This window comes from Lampris incognitus, chromosome 2 (assembly GCF_029633865.1).
Source record: "Lampris incognitus isolate fLamInc1 chromosome 2, fLamInc1.hap2, whole genome shotgun sequence".
Classification (NCBI taxonomy): Eukaryota; Metazoa; Chordata; class Actinopteri; order Lampriformes; family Lampridae; genus Lampris; species Lampris incognitus.
Genome location: NC_079212.1, coordinates 90734329 through 90755523, shown reverse-complemented (window position 1 = coordinate 90755523; position 21195 = coordinate 90734329). Strand labels below are relative to the sequence as shown.

The following is a 21195-nucleotide window of genomic DNA, read 5'->3' as shown; positions in this document are numbered from 1 at the left end:
ATGTTCTTGTTTATTGGGGGGGGGGGACTTTTTCACCTCCTCCCCCACATTGAGAGGGGGTTGGTTCCGACGCCCTTGGATGGTTGCCAAAGTGTATCACAAACTTTCTGAAAATCTGCTGTGAAATAACGGTGACCATAAATCATTTAAATGATGGGGAAATGGTGCCAAGAACTTTCTGGACGGGTGAAGCCGAAATGTTCTGATGGCCCAGTTGGTGCGTCTGCTAGACATGCTGTTACACATGGACCATCACTGTGTCCTGAATTGAGTCGTCATCAGACAGTGGCGGGTGTCAACCGTGTGACACCGAGGAAGCTTTACGCGGACATGGATGAGTAAGAGGAGCTCACTCGTGCGTCTGTCTACACATATTTAGGTGTACGTGGGCGCGTGCAGGTATCCTGTTTCAAAATTGCCAAATTTTGGGACGTTTGAAAGACAGCGACCCACTGACGAATCGCTATTGGCTTTCTTTTGGGCTCGGGCCGCTCATTTCCGATGAAACCTGACCGAGCCGGGAGCGCCCTTTGCCCCTCTCCCCCCGCCCCAGCCCCCGCCCCAGCTGATAAGGGGCAACCCAGTGACGTCACAGGCGGCGCGGTATAAAGTGACACACGGGCCGTGTCGGGGCGCTACGACTCCCTGCGGCCGCAAGCGAGACGCGCTGCGGACGGATTACACGCGCCATGATTTGGGTCACGCTCACTATCGCCGCTGTCCTCCTCTACTTGATTTTCACTAAACGGTCGAGGTAAGTGTTTAATTCTGCTTTTCAGCGCATGCGTGCGTTTTTATTTTATCTTTTATTATTTTTTACTTGCGTTGACATTGGCACCATTGATACCGGTACTGTTGCTACCAGACGGGAGAACTACTTTCTCCTACACCAGTTGTAGCGCCGAGCTTCCTGCGGATACTTTGTTACACATTGATGAACCTGGAGGCTTTTCATGTACTTGTCACGCCTAAGTGACATTATCCTGTTCATCCTCTGATGGGGGAGAAGGGCGTTGTAGTGGCGCCCTGGTCCCGCTGGAGTAGATAGTTAAGTACGCTTTAAACCGGGAGTCACAGTCGCGGGTGTATATTTGTGTGGTGTGTTTAGTCAAGCCAAGTCCATTTTATTTGTATAGCCCGTTGTCACAAAATACAGATTTGCCTCAGTGGGCAACACACTGAATGAACAGGTTGCCATTCTCTTAGTGTGTTTGGGGGAACAGGTGTATTTCTGGGCTTCTTGGCTTTAATAATGGACTACCACAGTATAGAAGCAGTGGATGATGAAGCCCAGATAGCAAAATTGCTGTGGCCCGGGCCCGTCCCAAACCCGACACTTCAACCAGACCACATACCGTGTGGAATGACGGCACTTGGGCGGTCCGCTCCTGTTTGCCAGAACCAAGCCGTAGCAATGTCGCATGTGCCACATATTTGCCAAATGTGGTCCATATTTGTTTAGTGATATTTGGGCCATATTCACCATTTACCCCACGGGCCACTTCAGGGTCACATCCAGATCACACGTTGCCCAGAGCACCGCATCTTTGCCAAAAAAAAGGCCAACATTTGACTTGGCACATTTGGGCCGTATTTGCTATTATACATGTGGGCCACTTCAGGCTCACATCCGTTTTGTCAGGGCCAGAAGAAGGCCATCAGTGCCGCATCAGCGCCTGAAGTGGCCCACATCCGGATGCTGTCTGGCGGTGGAGCGTTTACAGCCGGGCATCTCGGTAATGGTTTCATGATAAGTTAGGTGACCTATCAAGTACAGTAATCAAGGCTACTGTAAAGGCCTCTTCATTGTAAAGCGAGTGTACTTCCTACATTTAAGCAGAAATAAACGACGTTATTCTGGGTTTGTTTTTTTTTGTTTTCAGGTCTAAGAGGGATCCTCCCTTAGACAAAGGAGTTATTCCATGGTTAGGCCATGCACTTGAATTCGGAAAAGATGCCGCCAAGTTCTTGAGTCGAATGAAGTTGAAGCACGGAGACATTTTCACGGTGAGAACAGGGATGAGGAACGTGGCTGACATACTGTGCTGAGGGGCTTTTGAACTGTATTATGGCGACGGTGACAAGAGGCGCTATCATTTCCGAGGTGTGCTTTTCAATTTCCCAGCAGTCTATGACGAGTCATTGCTAGGATCTAAAGAAGCGTGCAAACAGAAAAAAAGACGTGTTGCCCATCCAGAGGTGTCTGGCCCACGCTGTAATGAAGGGAACTGCACCAGATTATATACCATGTAAGGAACGTATAGTATCCACTGAAGAGTGTGCCATCCCTTACAAAAAACAAACAAAACAGCAGTTTATTCAAGTGTACTATTAGTATACTTATTTTAAACAAAAAAAATTAGTGAGTATACTTTCAGTTTACTTTTTAAGTACTTATCAGAGATATACTAAACAAAATGATACTTAAGTGTTCGTACAAGTATACTACTAGTACATATACTTGGACTTTACTTGAACTTGGAACTTTACTTGACGTTTACTTAATAAAATAAACTTCAAGTGTACTAATTTTTTGTAAGGGAATTGCCCCTGTGCAACATAGTATCAGGTTGTTTTTTGGAGCCCTGATCTACAAAGCCAGGAATCGGGAATCGAACATATTTGTCATTTCATTCCATGCAGGCCTGCGCACATAAAATGAAACGAAATACCGTTTTCCCCCAGCCCACAGCCGTGCAAAACAAGGAGGAAAAACACATATCCAAACCACAAGAACACACATATCCAAAACCACAAGAACTACAAAACACGTATCCAACATAAAAAAACAAAACAAATCACTGTCCAAGAGAGCGAACGCCATGATGACCGTCGGAACTGCCGGTCTGCGTGGGCTAGCAGTTAGCTTAGCCTGCCCCGCTTCCGCGTCCTGTCAGACCGCCTTCGGTGTTTCCTCCTCGGGCGCAGCTCCAGGCAGGGCCGTGGTCCCTGGGCCCTGGGTCCACAGGACGCAGCAAGTGTTGTAGTGGGGCACTAATTTAAATACCTTTGAATCAGTGGACAAAGTTCCAAAGAGATTTGAAGAACGGGGTTTTCTTTTTAGGACTGGCCATCAAAAATGCAGCCACCTATAGTGAGGGTTAATAAATTCATATGCGTTATTGTAGACTCAACACGCCGGGCTGCCGTATCATGTCATATACACTGTTCAAAAAATAAAGGGAACACATAAGCAATGCAATGTAGCTCTAAGTCAATCACACTTTTGAGATATCAACCTGTCCAGTTAGGAAGCAACACTGATTTGTGAATCAATTTCACCTGTTGGTAAATTGTCTAATTTCCACCTGGTGGAAATTAGACAATTTGCAAGACAACCCCTATAAAAGGAATGGATTTGCAGGTGGTGGCCACAGACCATTTGCCTGTCCTCATCTTTTCTGGCCGATCTTTGGTTAGTTTTTCATTTTGCTAGTGCCCTCACCACTAGAGGTGGCATGAGGCGGTATCTGCAACCTACAGAAGTTGCTCAGGTAGTGCAGCTCATCCAGGATGGCACATCAATGCGTGCTGTGGCAAGAAGATTTGATGTGTCTCCCAGCACAGTGTCCAGAGCATGGAGGAGGTACCAGGAGACAGGCCAGTACACCAGGAGACGTGGAGGGGGCCGCAGGAGGACAACAACCCCGCAGCAGGACCGCTATCTTGTCCTTTGTGCAAGGAGGAACAGGAGGAGCACTGCCAGAGCCCTACAAAACGACCTTCAACAGGCCACTAATGTGCAGGTTTCTGCTCAAACAGTGAGAAACAGAATGCATGAGGATGGTATGAGGGCCCGACGTCCACAATTGGGGCCTGTGCTCACAGCCCAACACCGTGGAGCCCGATTGACCTTTGCCAGAGAACATTTTGGTTGGCAGATTCGCCATTGGCGCCCTGTGCTCTTCACAGATGAGAGCAGGTTCACACTGAACACATGTGACAGACGTGAGAGAGTCTGGAGACGCTGTGGAGAACGTTCTGCTGCCTGCAACATCCTCCAGCATGACCGGTTTGGCGGTGGGTCAGTGATGGTCTGGGGAGGCATATCCTTGGAGGGCCGCACAGACCTCTACGTGCTAGCCAGAGGTACCATGACTGCCATTAGGTACCGGGATGAGATCCTCAGACCCATTGTCAGACCATATGCTGGTGCAGTGGGCCCTGGGTTCCTGCTCATGCATGACAATGCTCGTCCTCATGTGGCCAGAGTGTGTCAGCAGTTCCTGTATGTCGAGGGCATTGATGCTATGGACTGGCCTGCACGTTCCCCAGACCTGAATCCAATCGAGCACCTCTGGGACATCATGTCTCGTACCATCCGCCAACGCGATGTCGCACCACAGACTGTCCAGGAGTTGACCGATGCCCTGATCCAGGTCTGGGAGGAGATCCCTCAGGAGACCATCCGTTGTCTCATCAGGAGCATGCCCAGACGTTGTAGGGAGTGCATACAGGCACGTGGAGGCCACACACACTACTGAGCCTCATTGTGAATCGTCTTGAAGAATTTCCACAGAAGTTGGATCAGCCTATGTTCTCATTTTCCACTTTGATTTTGAGTATGATTCTGAATCCAGACCTTAACGGGCTAATGATTTTGATTTCCATTGATCATTCTTAGGTTATTTTGCTCTAAACACATTCCTCTGTCTAATAAATAAAGATTTTCAGCTGAAATATTTCATTCATCGAGGTCTATATTGTGTTTTTAGGTGTTCCCTTTATTTTTTTGAGCAGTGTACATTAACCGCAGTGCAGAATCTAACTCCGTCACAACATCCGGGGCACATTCTCTCCTCCAGCTTTGACCTCGTGGCGCTCACTATTTGGCAGGTACCGGCATGCTCGTGGTGGTTATTACGTGTTAAGAGGGAGGTCAACATATAGAAACGAGCCCATTTACAGCGTTCCTGTCTCACCCTTTCATTATGGTATTTATGGCCGACAGGTGCGTGTGGCCGGGCGTTATGTGACCGTGCTGCTGGACCCCCACTCATACGACGCCGTCATCCAGGACCCCGTTTCCCTGGACTTCACCCGCTACGCACAGCTTCTCATGGACCGCATCTTCAGCCTGGAGCTCCCCCATCACAAGCCTGCTAGGGCCAAGACAATGATGGAACAGTACGTCCTCGTTACTTTGTAGGACAAGGCACGCTGAACACAGCTGTCTCTTTTCATGGCCTTGGGAATTCTCCAGAAACTTCCAGATAACCTTGAGAAGAAAACCAGTTGCTGTAAATTTTGATTCTGTTTAAAAATTCTGTATGGGGTGGGGGGCGTTTGGGTAGCGCGGCGGTCTATTCTGTTGCCTACCAACACGGGGATCGCCGGTTCGAATCCCTGTGTTACCTCCGGCTTGGTCGGACGTCCCTATAGACACAACTGGCTGTGTCAGTGGGTGGAAAGCCGGATGTGGGTATGTGTCCTGGTCGCTGCACTAGCGCCTCCTCTGGTCGGTCGGGGCGCCTGTTCGGGGGGGAGGGACTGGGTGGGAATAGCGTGATCCTCCCACGCGCTTACGTCCCCCTGGCGAAACTCCACATGCATCGGAGGAGACGTGGCAGTCTGCAGCCCTCCCCGGATCGGCGGAGGGGGGTGGAGCAGTTTGGGGTAATTGGCCGGATAAAACTGGGGGGAATTCTGCATTGGCTCGTACAAGGAAAAGGCGTCAAACAACACGGCGGTAATCGTCGTGGCAGTTCATATCATGTTTCCATTTCAAGGAAATCCAACTAATATGAAATTCTCATGAATTACTTGTTTGGCATGTTAGCAAGTTACTCCCCACCACGCGCACGCGCACGCGCGCACACACCATGCGTACAGCACGACGATTTGCACCACCTTATCAAACGTCGGGCAGCCAGATGTTATCTACACAGCTTTTGTCCACTGCCCACGTGAGACTCCTCTTCTTTTCTGTTTTGGGGGAAAACATGCGGCAGGGCTTCACAGGTTGTGGCGTTGTTTATGGCACTGCCAACCTCTGTCTGTATCGTGCCCTACAACTTCAGGTACTTCCAGGGGGCCAGTCTAAGCTGCCTTACCGGCACCATGCACAAGAACCTCCAGGCCTTGCTGAGAGCGGAGACGCCCCAGAAGGAGACGGACTGGAAGGTGGAAGGACTGTTCGGTCTGTCGTACAGCCTGCTCTTTAGGTATGAAGGCGCTCACCCCATATCCCAGCAGTACCAAAGCGTCGGCTAAACAGTTTACACAACAGCCCGCTTTCATGATTCCCTGCTTGTAAACAGCGGGGGGGGGATGTGCGGTGACACATCGCTTCAAACAAATACTGAGCGTCGTGCTTCCTGCTGATGGGATCGATGCACTGCAAACGGATTTGGCTTGTTTTCTTTACGAGGAGTTAAGTTAATCCCCAGGAGGAGCGGGAAGTTGGAAGGAGTCATGTGAACGGCGAAGTAGGACATGACGGTGAAGTTCACCGTTACTGGGTGACGTCCTCCACTAGGACATGCCGCAGTCCGGGTGGGCCAGAGGGAAACTAGCCGTTGACTTTAACTAGAGTGACCTGGATTTCACTCTTACCCACAACGACCACGGGCGGTCAAAATGACCGCCGGTTTTTAAACTCTGTATTCTGTCAAGATTAATGCCCAAGTGAGAGGTTAACGCACTGCGCATGTTAGTGCGCAAGTCTGTTAGGAAACGACGGACACAGAAATTAACATTTTAACAACTATAATACTGTAAACTACTAATAAGACACATTAGTCCCCAGTTAACGGGTCTGACCCTTTAGCCGAGCGGTTAGTGATGTCGCCTTGTGGTGCAATACACCCCGTATCGAATCCCGCACCGGGCAAGAAAATAACCGGTTACATCAAGATAAATACCCAATTGAGATATTAATGCATTGCATATGTCAGTATGTCTGTTAGGAAACGACTGACACCAAAATTAACATTTTAACAACTTCAATACTATTTTTCAAGTAATTCAAAATGGCCGCTGTCCAACGCCTGTAAACACTGCAGCGCCTCGGTGGTAGCAATGGTGCCTCTGTAGCGGCGTCTGGGACCAGACATGTTGGACATAATCACACATCAAGTTTAGACTATTCCTCTCCACTAGAGGGCGCTAGTGTGTTTCTAGGACAGAGCAACGAACTTCTCGAAGGAAATGACGCCACCAACACACGTCATCAATAGCGACATGACGCGCAAATTACGCGCGGTCATTTTGACCGCTCGTGGTCGTTTTTTTGGGAGATCTTATCGTAACCTTTTTTGTGCCATTGTTCTGAATCGCATTTTGATGCAAATATATGCGATTTTAGGAGCATTCAGGGAGCGGCAGGACCTGCCGCCATATAGACCTGCCTGCCATATATTTGCATCAAAATGGCCGGCTTGGTCGTGCTAGTAGAGCACGTAGGAGATGGCTATCACGCTAGACGCCCGTGTGGGATGGCTATCTTCCCATCAAGTGGAAATTTACAGCTTTCTATGAGATCAAGTGTTTTATTTACTTGTTTGTTTGGTTGTTTTTCCCCCATTCTTTTTACCTCTGACCGTAATTTTGTCATTCGTGTGCTACGTGTATACGTCCACCCACACACATTCCAGCTCTGCCTGTCCCCGCAGGGCCGGCTACCTCACGCTTTTTGGAGGGGAGCAGAACAACAACGGGACAGACCCGGCGCATGTCTATGACGAATACCGCAAATTCGACCGCCTCTTGACTAAAATGGCGAGGGCCACCCTGAAACCAGGTAAGCGCACGCGGACGCCGTCCCGGAATGACAGCTGTGCAAAATGGTCCAAATGTCGTCGTCGTTTTCCCCAAACAGGCCCCCCTCTGCGCCGGGGGTTGCTGGGTGCCTCGGGACGGGGGTGACTAAATCTCCGCGATGACACAAAAACGTGACTCATGCGAGAGTTTAAAAAAAAACACAACGTCCCCCGGGGTCGCAGCGCGAGCTGAGCGAAAGCAGTTCGTCAAGGATTTAGCGGGACGACGTCACGTAGTCGCAGTGTCGAGTGTGTTTACATTTGTCGTTGTGTTTAAGCGGATCCGCTATGACGTCACGGGCCGCCGGAGTTCCCGCGGGCTTGTTTGGCGGTTGCCACGGCGACGGTTACGCGTACCCCCAGCGCCTCGGAGCGATGACAGAGCTGCGTCGACTCAGCTTCCGTCCCCGAGCCTTGCGGGGCTGAGCTGATGGAGTCATGACGAGCTCTTCCCCTTCTCCGCAGCCTGCCCCAACTCTCCCCGCCCATGCTGACCTCCACCCGTGGTGTGTTAATAGCGCATGATCCTGGGTTCCTCCCGTCGTCCACCCTGTATTATACATCCATCCGTCCATTATCTTGTCGGGGTGGCGGGGAGGCTGCAGCCTAGCCCAGCAGTTGCTGGGCGGCAGGCGGGGAGACACCCTGGACGGGCCGCCAGGCCACCACAGGGCCATGTGTTATATATATATATATATATATATATATATATATATATATATATATATATATATATATATATATATAAAACATATTGTTCCATAACAATATGTTCTATAACAATATGTTATATATATAATGTAACATTGTTGATCCTCTGGTGTTGTCACAACTCTGGCGCACAAGCTTGCGGTGTGTGTGTGTGTAAGTGGGAGAGTACACCCCCTCTCGTAGCCCCCCTTCCCATCCTTCCCTGTATGTTGGTGTTGTGTTTATCTGCCACGTTGGGTGTTAGAAAAGCGCCATGTAAGATTGATTCATCATCATTATTATTATTATTTATTCATCCGGCGTTTTAGTCCCACTGCAAATGCTGGGATCGATCGCATTTGTCCTCATCTCGTCTGTACTGTTTGTCTGTGACACACTCGCTGACTAATGTGTGTGTGTGTGTGTGTGTGCGCGCGTGCGCGTCTCTCAGAGGAGAAAAAGACGGCCCAGAGGGTGCGGGAGACTCTTTGGGAGCTCCTGGCTTCAGCCGGGCTGGCGGAGGACTGTGGGTCCAGCCCTTGGCTTCACAGCTACAGGCAGCTCCTGCAGGAGGAAGGGGCCGACGAGGAGGCGCAGAAGAAAGCTGTGCTGCTGCAGCTCTGGGCCACACAGGTGAGTCAGCTCTCCGAGAGAGAAGGGGGCCTAATTCGGGGCGTCCGGGTGGGCTGGCGGTCTATTGGTCGGTCTGCAGCTCCCATTGGAGCGTGGAGCAGCCAGCTGCAAGCTGTCCTGGACAGGAGCCATCTGAAGCACCGGAGGACATGTGGAGACAGATGTGAGAGGGTTTAAAAAAAAACACACGAAAATATAAAGATTCAGGGCTCGAATTACAGGATTGTGAAATTCGGGTTGCAGCACACGCAGAATTTCTCATTCTCTTTATTTGCTTTGTCTGTGGATGTTGCCTTCTCACCACTCCCGCTTGAAAGAAAAGGGCGTGATGTGAACAAAAGGCGAGGTTATCTACATCAGCGGTTCTCAATCAGGTCCTCAGGTCCCACCAGTACTGCTGGTTTTCTATTCTGCCAGGTGCTTTGTGTTACATTCGGCTGTTGTTCCAGGTGTAAAGCCTCCCTGATTGGAGGCCGGGGAGCCGGAACAGCAGTTGAATGCAACGAAAACCACCTGGCAGAATAGAAAACCAGCAGTACTGCTGGGACATGAGGACCTGATTGAGAACCACCAATCTACTTTAATAATAAACACTAAGACTAATATTGTGTGGTTACTTATTTTCCGTACATTAGCTGATAGGTTTGCACAGTGTAATACATTTATTGTAAAGTATTACCAGTTGTGGCTTCTGGATTAGCAGCATCCCCTCACAGGCAGAGGGTCCTGGGTTTGAGTCCAGTCCACCTGTGTGGAGTTTGCATGTCCTCTCTGTGTTTATATGGGTTTCCTCCCACAGTCCAAAGACATGCATGCTAGCTGAACTGGAGTCTCTACGTTGTTCATAGGTGGGAATGGTGTGTGTGTGTGTGTGTGTGTGTGGGGGGGGGTGGACTGGTTATCCGATCTGTTCACCCGTCCTTGTTTTCTGCACAATGCCTGCTGAGATGCGCTAACCCCCACCTCCAGCAGGGATGGATGGATGGGTGACTATGCTCAATGTTATCGTTTCCGTGAGTTGACATGTAGTACCTCATTTGACCACAGGATGGTGGTATTTAGCTTCATTCTAGTCCCTTGCTGTCGGCAGGCTTCATGAGTCCCAGCGGTTTGTCTCACTTAGTGTTTGTTATGTCAAGGGACTTTCAGGTTACCACTCCAGAACATGGGTTACCCTAAAGGGATCAAGTCGACTTTGCCCACACTTGCCACCCTGAGCCATTTCTACTTATTTATATTTGGGCTCACAATCGGTGAGTGTGAATCGTTTTTTTTAATGGCTTTCTCTAAATAATCTTAATAATCTGAGTGTTGTTTCAGGGAAAAGGGTATTGTTAAGAAATTCTGACTTAATTGGGTGTTTATTGCAGGTGGTTTTCAGAGACAGTGAATCAAACGTCCTAATGTATGACGTCATAATGTACTTGTATGAATTGTGAGCCGAAACGTAGTGTGCTGTGTAGCTAAAATGTGTGCTGCAGAACTGTGTGACATATTTTAACTGGCTGGATGATGCATCCGAGATGGATGATGAGAGTCAGCACCTCCAAGTCTGAGGCCATAGTTCTCTACCCGAAAATGGTGGATTGTTCCCTCCGGGTTGGGGATGAGTTGTTGTTGCCTCAAGTGAAGGAGTTCAAGTATCTCGGGGTGTTATTCACGCGTGAGGGTAGGATGGAGCGGGAGATTGACGGGCGGATTGGTGCAGCATCAGCAGTAATGCGGACGTTGTACTGGACCGTTGTGATGAAGAGGGAGCTGAGCCGGAAGGTAAAGCTCTCAATTTACCAGTCAGTCTTCGTTCTAACCCTCACCTATGGTCATGAGCTTTGGGACCGAAAGGGTGAGATTGCGGATACAAGCGGCTGAAATGAGCTTCCTCCTCCGTAGGGTGTCTGGGCTCAGCCTTAGAGATAGGGTGAGGAGCTCGGACATCCGGAGGGAGCTCGGAGTAGAGCCGCTGCTCCTTTGCATCGAAAGGAGCCAGTTGAGGCGGTTCGGGCATCTGATTAGGATGCCTCCTAGGCGCCTTCCTTTGGAGGTTTTCCGGGCACGTCCAACTGAGAGGATACCCCGGGATAGACCCAGAACTCGCTGGAGGGACTACATGTCCAGTCTGGCCTGGGAACGCCTTGGGATCCCCCAGGAGGAGCTGGAGGGCGTTGCTGGGGAGAGGGACGTCTGGAGTGCCCTACTTAGATTGCTGCCACCGCGACTCGACCCCGGAGAAGCAGCTGATGATGAGATGAGAAGAGGTGGATGATGTATGTTGTTGTCAGTGACGTTAGGAAATCAGTCGGCACCTGTTTGAGATAGTTGTTTATTTGCCGTTGGAGATGTATCGCTTGAGCAAGTTTTTCAATGTTTCCACAGTATTCACATTTTTGGTGTCTTTATCGCTGATGACGTCATGGTGTCCAGTGGTCTAAATTCACTGACCTGTCCTCGGTCCCTTCACAGGCAGATGGCAGGGGACCGTCCGTGGGTTGCCAATGGCTCTCCTTTTTAAGCGAACCATTAAAATGCTGCACTTAGTGGGGGAGACTACCCAGAGCACGGCTCTTCATCCCAGACACATGAAAGGGAGCGATTCTGTTTTACCTTGTCAGCACAATGCGCTGCATAATTCATCAGGGGCTTGGGATGTAATTGAAGCACAGAAGGAAACTGTTCTTTGTTGGGAGCAGAAGACAGATATGAATCTGTGTGTGTGTGTGCATGCATATAATTTTCTAACCTGAAACTACAGCCTGTGCAGGAAATGACAAAATGTTTTCATGCCAGTGATATTATGGCGTGCTTTGTTTGTTTCCAGGGCAACGTCGGTCCCACTGCGTTTTGGCTCTTGGGTTACCTGTTGACACATCCTGAGGCCCTGGTGGCTGTGAAGAGGGAATTCGGCAGCATCTCCCAGAATTCTCTGCTGGACAGACACGCACATACCCCCATGTTTGGTGAGCCCGTTAGTCCTGTTTGCATGAAGATGAGGATTTTATAGGACGAAGGACCCGTGATTTTTTTCTTCTTTGATTTGTTTTGTTTTTTTGATGACAAAAAAATAGAATACGGAATTGCATTTTGAAGATGTATTTGTTTTGCTTATGCATGTAAAGAATATAGGTTTATACTGTGTCATCAAGCCTTATCAGGAATCAGGAACTATTTGTTGTCGTTTCTTTCATGTACCTGCGTACACAAAAGAAATGAAATTCCGTTTCCCATAGCAGTGTGACACAAAAGACAAAAACACGCATCCAAAATCTCCCAAAAAGGACACCACCAAAAACATACAAAAACAGAGGAGCAAAAGAAAAAAAATACACCAACAAGTCAACAACACAGTCTACTCAGTGCCACACGGTCCAAAAATTCCACTGTCCAGGAGAAGGAACGCCTGCCAGGAGGACTGTCAGAGCTGCCAGTCTGCATGGGCTAGCAATTAGCTTAGCCCGCCCCGCTTCCGCATCCCGTCAGACCGCCCTCGGTGTTTCCTCCTCGGGTGCAGCTCTCGGCAAGGTCGTGGTCCCTGGGCCCACCGGACGCTGCAGACCTGGCTCCATCAGCCGATCCAGCGCCAGCTCTCCCAGCCAGACACCTTCGACACACCTCCCCGCACACGACGACACTAAAACACAGTCAAGGCCAGGCGAGGCCGCCGCCAGTGTTACCGGAGCGGCCAGTCTGCATGGGCTAGCAGTTAGCCTAGCCTTATAGTTGACACTGTTGTTCATTTGTCATAAGTATTAGTGTACAACATGAAAAACACAAGAATTAGCAAGAGGAGGATACAACTAAAAGCGAAGTAAAAGGAGACCAAGATGGCAAAAAAGCGCAACCTACAATGTGCAAATTAACGGATGCAATAAAACCCGAGTACAATGTTCGACATGTCGTAGTTCTGCAGGTGGTCTTAACAAACATACACACGTGAGCAAACGTGTATGTGAGGGTGTTTTGTCTTTTGAGAAGTTGTGTGTGAGTATTCATAGTAGCTATCCCGCCCTGTGTGACTTCCAGATAGCGCCCTGGAAGAGACGCTGAGACTCACTGCTGCTCCCTTCATCACCAGAGAGGTGGTGCAGGAAAAGACCCTCCACATGGCCGACGGCCGGGAGTACCTGCTTCGGAAGGGAGACCGAATTTGCTTATTCCCCTTCATCAGCCCTCAAATGGACCCTGAGATTCACCATGAACCGCAGGTTTGCAGCCCTGTCCTGTGAAATTGACTACTGTTATGCCCCTTCATCTGAGGTCCACTATACTGTCGCTCAGAGCAGTCGTTGCAGCTTAGGTGACAAGCAGCAGACAAACCATAAGCATGTAAGGAATTAGTGTTTTCATGGCTGTTTGTGATAAGCACAAATCATGCCTGCACAGAAACTAACCCATGGATTACTCAGGGAAAATGAAACCAGAAGCGGGAAGCACTGCGGGATTATCCAGGCACGGGAACAGAAACACAGCTAATAGGGATGGGAAGGAAGTAACAAGACGACATTAATGAATTTTTTTTTTGGAGGGGGGGGTTTCCTGCTTTTTCTCCTCAATTGTACTTGGCCAATTACCCCACTCTTCTGAGCTGTCCCGGTCGCTGCTCCACCCCCTCTGCCGATCCAGGGAGGGCTGCAGACTACCACATGCCTCCTCCAATACGTGTGGAGTCTCCAGCCGCTTCTTTTCATCTGACAGTGAGGAGTTTCACCAGGGGGGGCATAGTGCATGGGAGATCACGCTATTCCCCCCAGTATCCCCTCCCCCCTGAATAGGCGCTCTGACCGACCTGAGGAGGCGCTAGTGCAGCGACCAGGACGCATCCGACATGCAACCAGACAGGAAAATTGAAAGAATAAAAAGGGGTTTTGTAAGGGAAATTATTAGTAATGTCTAATGTTCGCTACCTGCAAATGTGTCTCCCCAGAAATACAAGTATGACCGTTTCCTGAACGACGATGGATCAGAGAAGAGGGAATTTTACAAAGGAGGGAGACGGTTGAAGTATTCCACGATGCCGTGGGGTGCAGGAACCAATGGCTGCATAGGGAAGCAATTTGCCATAAATACCATCAGACAGTAAGTGTGCCAGGCTCAGAGCCTCATAGACCTTTACGTAAAGGTGCAGTCCGTAATGGCGTGCACTGCCACGGCTACGTGGCGTGCTGTGACAACACACGCTCTACTGACGACAAGACCCGTGACTTATGTCACAATTGTAAAGTTGTCTGAGAAACAGAAACAACTGCAAACCTAAAAACAAATTGAAAGTGATATGGCATCGGCTCTGTGCATAATGGTAGTCCACTGACTTCCGGTTTCTACTGCTGTAGTCATACCAGTTTCTTCTTCGTTGGTGTGTGCTATTGCCAATGGCATATTTTTCGCGATGCCTACAAGATTTACCATGGATAAATGTCAACGACATGCACAGAATTGTCAACAAACTTTCACCTGCACCTCCCACAAACGGGGGGGGGGAAAAGTTACGTCCATAATTATGAGGATGAGCGGACAGACAGATGGACATAATTGTGGACGTAACTTGTTATGTACAACTTGAAACTTTTCACCCGTTTGCTGGTAGGTGCAGGTGAAAATTTGTCAACAATTTGTCAGCAATGCAATCTTGGTTCAGGAAAATCTGGTTGTTTAAAATAACATTTCGAGACCCTTTGGGTTGCTAGCCAGCTAGCAAACTTGTCATTGATGTCAAAAAACATATCATGGCAAATACTGGACGTTTCAAGTTAATGTAAAATATGTTTATAGAACATCTTTATTGAAAATCTCGTCCACGCTACATAACTTTAGCTAGCTAGCTAACAAAGTGATCAACCAGTAGATGAACTTTCGCCTAAAAGAATGATTTTGTTTTGTGCTTTTCGAAAAACATATCCTAATATAAACAATTGCGAGTTGAATATAAAAGGTGACCCTGTGTACATATTGTACAATGTAGCTAAAAAGAGTACACTATTAAACTTGCTTTTGTCCGCAATATTACGACTGTACGGACTACAGCAAGAGAGGAATGTCAGGAATGCATTGCGATGATGTCACCTGGACACATTTTGGCAGCCCGGACACAATTTGGCCTAACGCCTCCTGTGTGCATCAGTTGCGGATTGTACCTTTAAAAACAACATCTTACTGTTGTCTAGCCTGAGACTCGGGTTGTTTATGCTTTGTTAATGTTGTATACAGCACAGCTTCTCTAAGTGCCTACTTTTTGTCTTTGTGTGTGTGTGTGTGTGTGTGTGTGTGTGTGTGTGTGTGTGTGTGTGTGTGTGTGTGTTTTCCAGGTTTGTCTACATGGTTTTATCGCTTTACGACATAGAGCTTTGTGACCCAAATGCTCAGATGCCCAAGGTAAACACCGATCACTATGGATTCGGCATGCTGCAGCCAGAAGGAGACTTACTCATCCGGTCCAAACGTAAACATTTGCAGTAGACCCGGGGGTGCTGACGATCAAACGAGCAACGTGTTACACACAATCTGGTGCACTTTTCAACATTTTCTTTTTTTGTGAACTTCCGAGGTTCCTGTTTTGTGTTCTATAATGTCTGATGTAACCTGCTACCTTCTCTTAACTGTGAGACCCACACCGAGCATAATAATTAAGATGCACATATCTGGCGTCGCTACGTTCCCGATGAGGTTCTGATCATAATTAGACAGCTAAGATGGACTCAGTTAGAAAGCGGAAGTTATGGGCGTCCGGGTGTTGCCTACCAACACGGAGATCGCTGGTTCGAATCCCCTTGTTACCTCCGGCTTGGTCGGACGTCCCTACAGACACAATTGGCCGTGTCTGGGGGTGGGAAGCCGGATTGTTGGTATGTGTCCTGCTCGCTACACTAGCGCCTCCTCTGGTCGGTCGGAGCACCTGTCCTGGCGAAACTCGTCACTGTCGGGTGAAAAGAAGCGGCTGGCGACTCCACATGTATCGGCGGAGGCATGTGGTAGTCTGCAGCCCTCCCTGGATCGGCAGAGTTCGAAAGGGTGGAGCAATTGGCAGGGTACAATTGGGGAGAAAAAAAAAGGGGGGGGGGGAAGCTGACGTTATGATTGGACCAACTTTGTGAATTGCAAAAATGTACAACCGAAGCGCGTGGTGATAGTAGCTTGAAAGCTTAGCAAAATTGTAAATTCCAAGGAGGGCTTATCTTCATGAGCCTGAAAGGGCCCACTGCCACTAGGATGGGCTGAAGCTGCAGTATGCAAGGGGCAAGTCTTTCTTATATCTCTGATTAACTAAGCTCTCAGCGCTCTTATCCAACACTGCATCTGAAACTCTGAATTTAACGAACCTCTAGATCATGAACATTTGATCACTGGTGCTACCTGTCTACTTCTGTACCCAAATGCTGTCACTGAAAGGCTCTGATGTCGCACCCCCCTTATTGACAGCCCTCCAAACTGTATTATTCTCTGTGTGGGTCCCCGCTTTGAGAAGCTCCCAACTCGTCACTTTGATGCTTGCTTTGAGCTAGCCAGCACTAATCTTACTAAGAATCTACCTCAAACACGACCAACTTACTCTGGCACCTTCAGCCTCCAACTTTCTTCTGCGTTAAAAAGTCAAAAGATAATCTCAGGCTTAGATTTCTAAAGGTCACATGCAGAAGAACCCAGCCTCCGTTCAGTTTAGTCATTCTTTTTGAAGGCCACTATCGAACCATGACGTCTCACTGTCGGTGCCGGCCGGCCCTGAATGTCACATCGAGCCTTGCCGCTGGCTCGGATGCCAGTCCGCCTGCCCAGAACGATGGCAAGGATGCTGATCTGGTCCAGTTCAGCTCGCTGCTGCCCGACAATTTGCTTCTTGCTAGTGGACCAGTGGGTAAACACACTTTTCCATGCTTAGTGTGCAATTGTCCTCCATGCTTAATTGAAGTATTGATTAGCAGAAGTAGAGCTAAAAAGCACTCCTGCCTGGCCTCTACGTTCCCTGCTCCATTCAAGGCCTTTTAGTCGGCTGTCTTTCATCACGGCCCATGTATGTGCAGGTGCCTCGACAAACACGCTTAGCTAACTGTTACACACCTTAGCACCTATCGGCTAAGACGATGTTGTAACGATAGAATTGTTATAATTTGTGTAACATATTGACACCGTAAATCTGTTACATATGCCGTAATGTTACCTTTGTCAGAGTATGTGACATACGTCTTCCTTCTGATGTTGCATTTGTTTGCAGTGAATTTCAGCAATTTACTTTCATTTAATTGCTCTTATAAATATATTTTGACTATTTATTTTTGTATTTGTATTTTTACTTATTTTCATTTACATGTTCATATGGTTGCTTTTCTCCATGTATAGTGTGTGCCACCTGTAAAGTAAGTTAATACATTACTCTTAATAAGACCATGACGCCTGTGTACTCGTGTGGTGTGACTTTAATTGGCTGGGCGCGTCAGTGTTAAGAGTCAGACTCCGCACACCTTTAGATTATGAGGCTGACCTGAATAAACGAGGCCGTCTTTCCGGGGAATGTGGTGCCCAGATTATCAGTCTTAATCCCTCAGTCGCTAACGCTCTCGGTCACTCTTCTCCTAAAGAGAGTCTAAACAACATCAACACGCCACAGTATGTTTATGTAATCTAAATTCCAATGTATATGAACTCGTCATGCTGTAGAAACTCTCTTAGACAATTTGGGTAAAAAGCTCATTTAATTTGATCCATGAGAACCATGCATGTCTTAGTTTTAGTCACCACTTCCGGTGTGGGACGATGGCGGCGCGAATCTACCTTCGCGACGGCTTCATCCAGTAGCGTCCATGCAGGGTATTTGTCCGTGTCTGCGTCTAAATTTGTCTTGGTTTGACGGCTGGGAGAGCTGGCGCTGGATCGGCTGGGGGAGCCTGGTCTGCTGTGTCCTGTGGGCCCAGGGACCACGGCCCTGCCTGGAGCTGCGCCCGTAGAGCAAACAACGAGGGCGGTCTGACAGGACGCGGAAGCGGGGCAGGCTAAGCTAACCGCTAGCCCATGCAGACCGGCAGTTCCGGTAACACCGAGGGCGGTCTGACAAGACGCGGAAGCGGGGCAGGCTAAGCTAACCGCTAGCCCATGCAGACCGGCAGTTCCGGTAACACCGAGGGCGGTCTGACAGGACGCGGAAGCGGGGCAGGCTAAGCTAACCGCTAGCCCATGCAGACCGACAGTTCCGGTAACACCGAGGGCGGTCTGACAGGACGCGGAAGCGGGGCAGGCTAAGCTAACCGCTAGCCCATGCAGACCGGCAGTTCCGACAGTCCTCCTGGCTGGCGTTCCTTCTCCTGGACAGTGGTTTATTGTATTATTGTTTTTAGTTTAGTGATGTGTTCTTGCAGGTCGTGTAGGTTTTGGATGTGTGTGTTTTTGTCTTTGTGTTGCACTGCTGTGGGCTGGGGGTAAACTGGTGAACCCACAACGTTTTGTGTTGTTTGTTTTTGTCTTTTTTTTTGTAAAATTGGCCAAAACGAGGGGTGCCGCTGAGAGCTGGGCTGAAGCGAAGATGTGTGCAGCATTGCGCAGGGTGATGGGGGTGGTGGGAAGTTCATCGGGGGGGGGGGGGGTCGCCGTGGCTGTGCGTGTGCAGTGTGGTGCGGGAACTGGCTGTACTGTAAACACAGCCAGCCACACATCTGTCTCCCTGACACGCCGCCGCTGCTGCTGTTGCTGTCTGCAGGGCGACGCCGAGCGGAACGTTTAGACTTATCTGTCATCTGGAAAACAACCGATGACCAGTGGCGGCTAGCCAGTACGGGGCGGCGCCCCAACCCACTTAAACATGTTTAGTTGTACAATGCAAATAATGATTAAATAAAAGTGTTTGTCAGCCTGTGAGCGCCTGTCAGCAGCCATTAAATATTGGTTCAGGTGGTATTTGGTTGGTTCCTGTCTGAATACATATACTTCCTGTCTGAATACATATACTTCCTGTCTGAATACATATACTTCCTGGATGAGGGGCGCCGGTCAAACCAAACCTTATGTAAGCCCTCAAACTAGTGACGGGCAGGCGACCTGAGGCTGCTGTCTGATTGGTTTCTTCAGATTCCCCAGGGGGCGCGGTTCTGTGCTGCCCCAGACACGCCCACTTTTATTGGCAGCGTATTGGTATTGTTTTAATGTGTTTTGATCTAATGCGGTTGGATAATTCGCGTGGCTGTCAATCATGTTCACACCCACCACGACGCCTCGTCTCGACTGTCAATCATCCACCGTCTACCAACCCTGATAAAATCTATAGGCTACATTGTCCTTCTTAAGAACTCTTTGACTGTGTGGACATTAACGCAGCTGTCAGGTGGGCTGCGCCAAGGTAAGTTGCCCCCCCCCCAAAAAAATAGCAGCAGCCGCCCCCGCTGATGACGTTTTTTCAGCAAAATAAAAGCCACCACTGGTATAGGCTGAGTGTATACTACAGTTTTAGGGGGGAAACAGGCTGCCCTCCACCAAAAACGACCCCATAGGTCGTTTGTACAAGCAGCTTATTACGACCTATAGTGACGTTTTAAGCTACTTCCTCGCGGTCCTTCGTAATTATAACACGTTACGTTCCCTGTAACAACAAGCGATCTCCTTCCATAAGCTCTCGCGAGAACGAATATTAATAAAAGCAAAGTTTAATGTCACATAGCGGTTATAATGTCACCGCTAGCTGACTTTCTAACTTTTGGCTAACGTTAAGTTAGCTCTTATGACGTCATTCATAGGTAAACGTACTGCCAGTAGCGATCTTAGACCCTGTTTACACTTGGTTTTAAAATGCGTTTGCGGCGATCGGCTCACAAGTGGACAGCGAGACACGTCGCCGTTTACACCCGTGTCTATCATGCGTCTCCAAATGCGTCCTGCAGAAGTCCGTCCACTTGTGATCAGATTTCGTTACTCCGAAGAAGAAGAAGATTTCCTGTTCCGTCCTTGTCAGGGACGCATCAGGACGCATCAGCGTTTACACTACAAAAGATATGTGGTCAGATGCGTCCCCCTCGGCAAGCGGTTTGAGAAACCGGTTCACAAAACGTCTTGGTGGTCGTTTACGCTTGTATTTAGCTCTGTCCACTTGTGGTCCGATCGCAAAAAAACCCCGCATTTTAAACCCAAGTGTAAACGGGGTCTTGGTTACTATACTAGACAGCGGAAAAACACAAAAACGCACTGACTGCATATTCTGTCGTTCCCAACATTGTTTTAAAAACCCACAACGCGCAGAGGCGAAAAGTATCTGTGGCATATCTCCGGCGGCCGGTAGGGGCGCTAATTTAGGAACCGCTCCTGTGGGTCGTATTAGAGGATGAGCGACCTGTGTGGTCGCACGGGTTGGAGGACTTGTTGGGAAAACAAGTGGTGCAGCATTGGCCCGTCGGTCCCCACCTTCATATGGTGTAGGCTGCCTTCAAGTCAAGTTACACGACAAGGCTTGGCAACAAAGAATTAAAAAAAAAGAGAGAGAAGAAAGAAGCATCCTTCCTCTCGGACACGCAAAGTTGAACACGGCTTTAGATGCGTGTCCTGGTCTGACACCTTGTCGTGAGCAAGTGTTCCGTGAGCCTGATCTCTACGTGGAGCCGAGCCAGGCGTTCATCCTGCCAAGACTGAAATGTAAATACCGCTGGCGGTGGACCGGCTTACTGAGTCACCATGTCCCGTCGTCCCCTCGCTCGCGTGCGCTCTCGGGAGCTTCCCAACTAAAGGAGCTGTTGGTGGACGAGTCGTCCCGCCGGGGAGGGGTTAAACGCATCGGCCGTGCCGCTGCGTGGAGCCTGTAGAGAGCGCGCCGCCCCCCGCGCACCGCGTCCGGCCCGAGAGGAGGTAGCCCCGAGTATTCACTCGCCACCGCGCCCCACTCCGAACTTGTTGATTCGCCCCCAGTTCCGTCGCACCGGGACCCGAGTGGACGTGAAGGCGTCCGTCGGTTATTGTCAGACATGACGGCGCGCGGGTCGTCATGCCTGTGAGCGCAGCCTCCCGCCGCGCGGCGCAGGAGATCAGCACGCGATTTGCAAGTTTCCGCTCCTCAGCTCCGAACATGCCGGCGGGGGCTGCCGGCGCAGCGAAACGGCACGCACGGAGGACCTGTAAGTATCACGTCCCTTCAGCCGCCTTCATCTGTGTGGTGTCC

At 49.3% G+C, this 21195-nt stretch overlaps 1 protein-coding gene across 1 annotated transcript; it reads left to right on the top strand.

Annotated features, from left to right (window-relative positions):
- The first annotated feature begins 656 nt into the window (after nt 1-656).
- On the top strand, nt 657-18941 carry LOC130108057 (prostacyclin synthase-like). Its single transcript, XM_056274898.1, has 10 exons — nt 657-754; nt 1884-2007; nt 4952-5127; nt 6021-6164; nt 7614-7741; nt 8902-9083; nt 11899-12037; nt 13101-13282; nt 14002-14153; nt 15380-18941. Exons 1-10 carry the CDS (start codon nt 690-692, stop codon nt 15528-15530), a joined length of 1443 nt encoding a protein of 480 aa, XP_056130873.1. The 5' UTR covers nt 657-689; the 3' UTR covers nt 15531-18941.
- The last annotated feature ends 2254 nt before the right edge of the window (nt 18942-21195 follow it).

Bases quoted from the DNA above. Each gene is read 5' to 3' on its own strand.
- LOC130108057 (XM_056274898.1), top strand. From the start codon at position 690: ATGATTTGGGTCACGCTCACTATCGCCGCTGTCCTCCTCTACTTGATT. The intron at 5,128-6,020 runs GTACGTCCTCGT...CTACAACTTCAG, and splicing joins GCCAAGACAATGATGGAACA to GTACTTCCAGGGGGCCAGTC. The intron at 14,154-15,379 runs GTAAGTGTGCCA...TGTGTTTTCCAG, and splicing joins GCCATAAATACCATCAGACA to GTTTGTCTACATGGTTTTAT.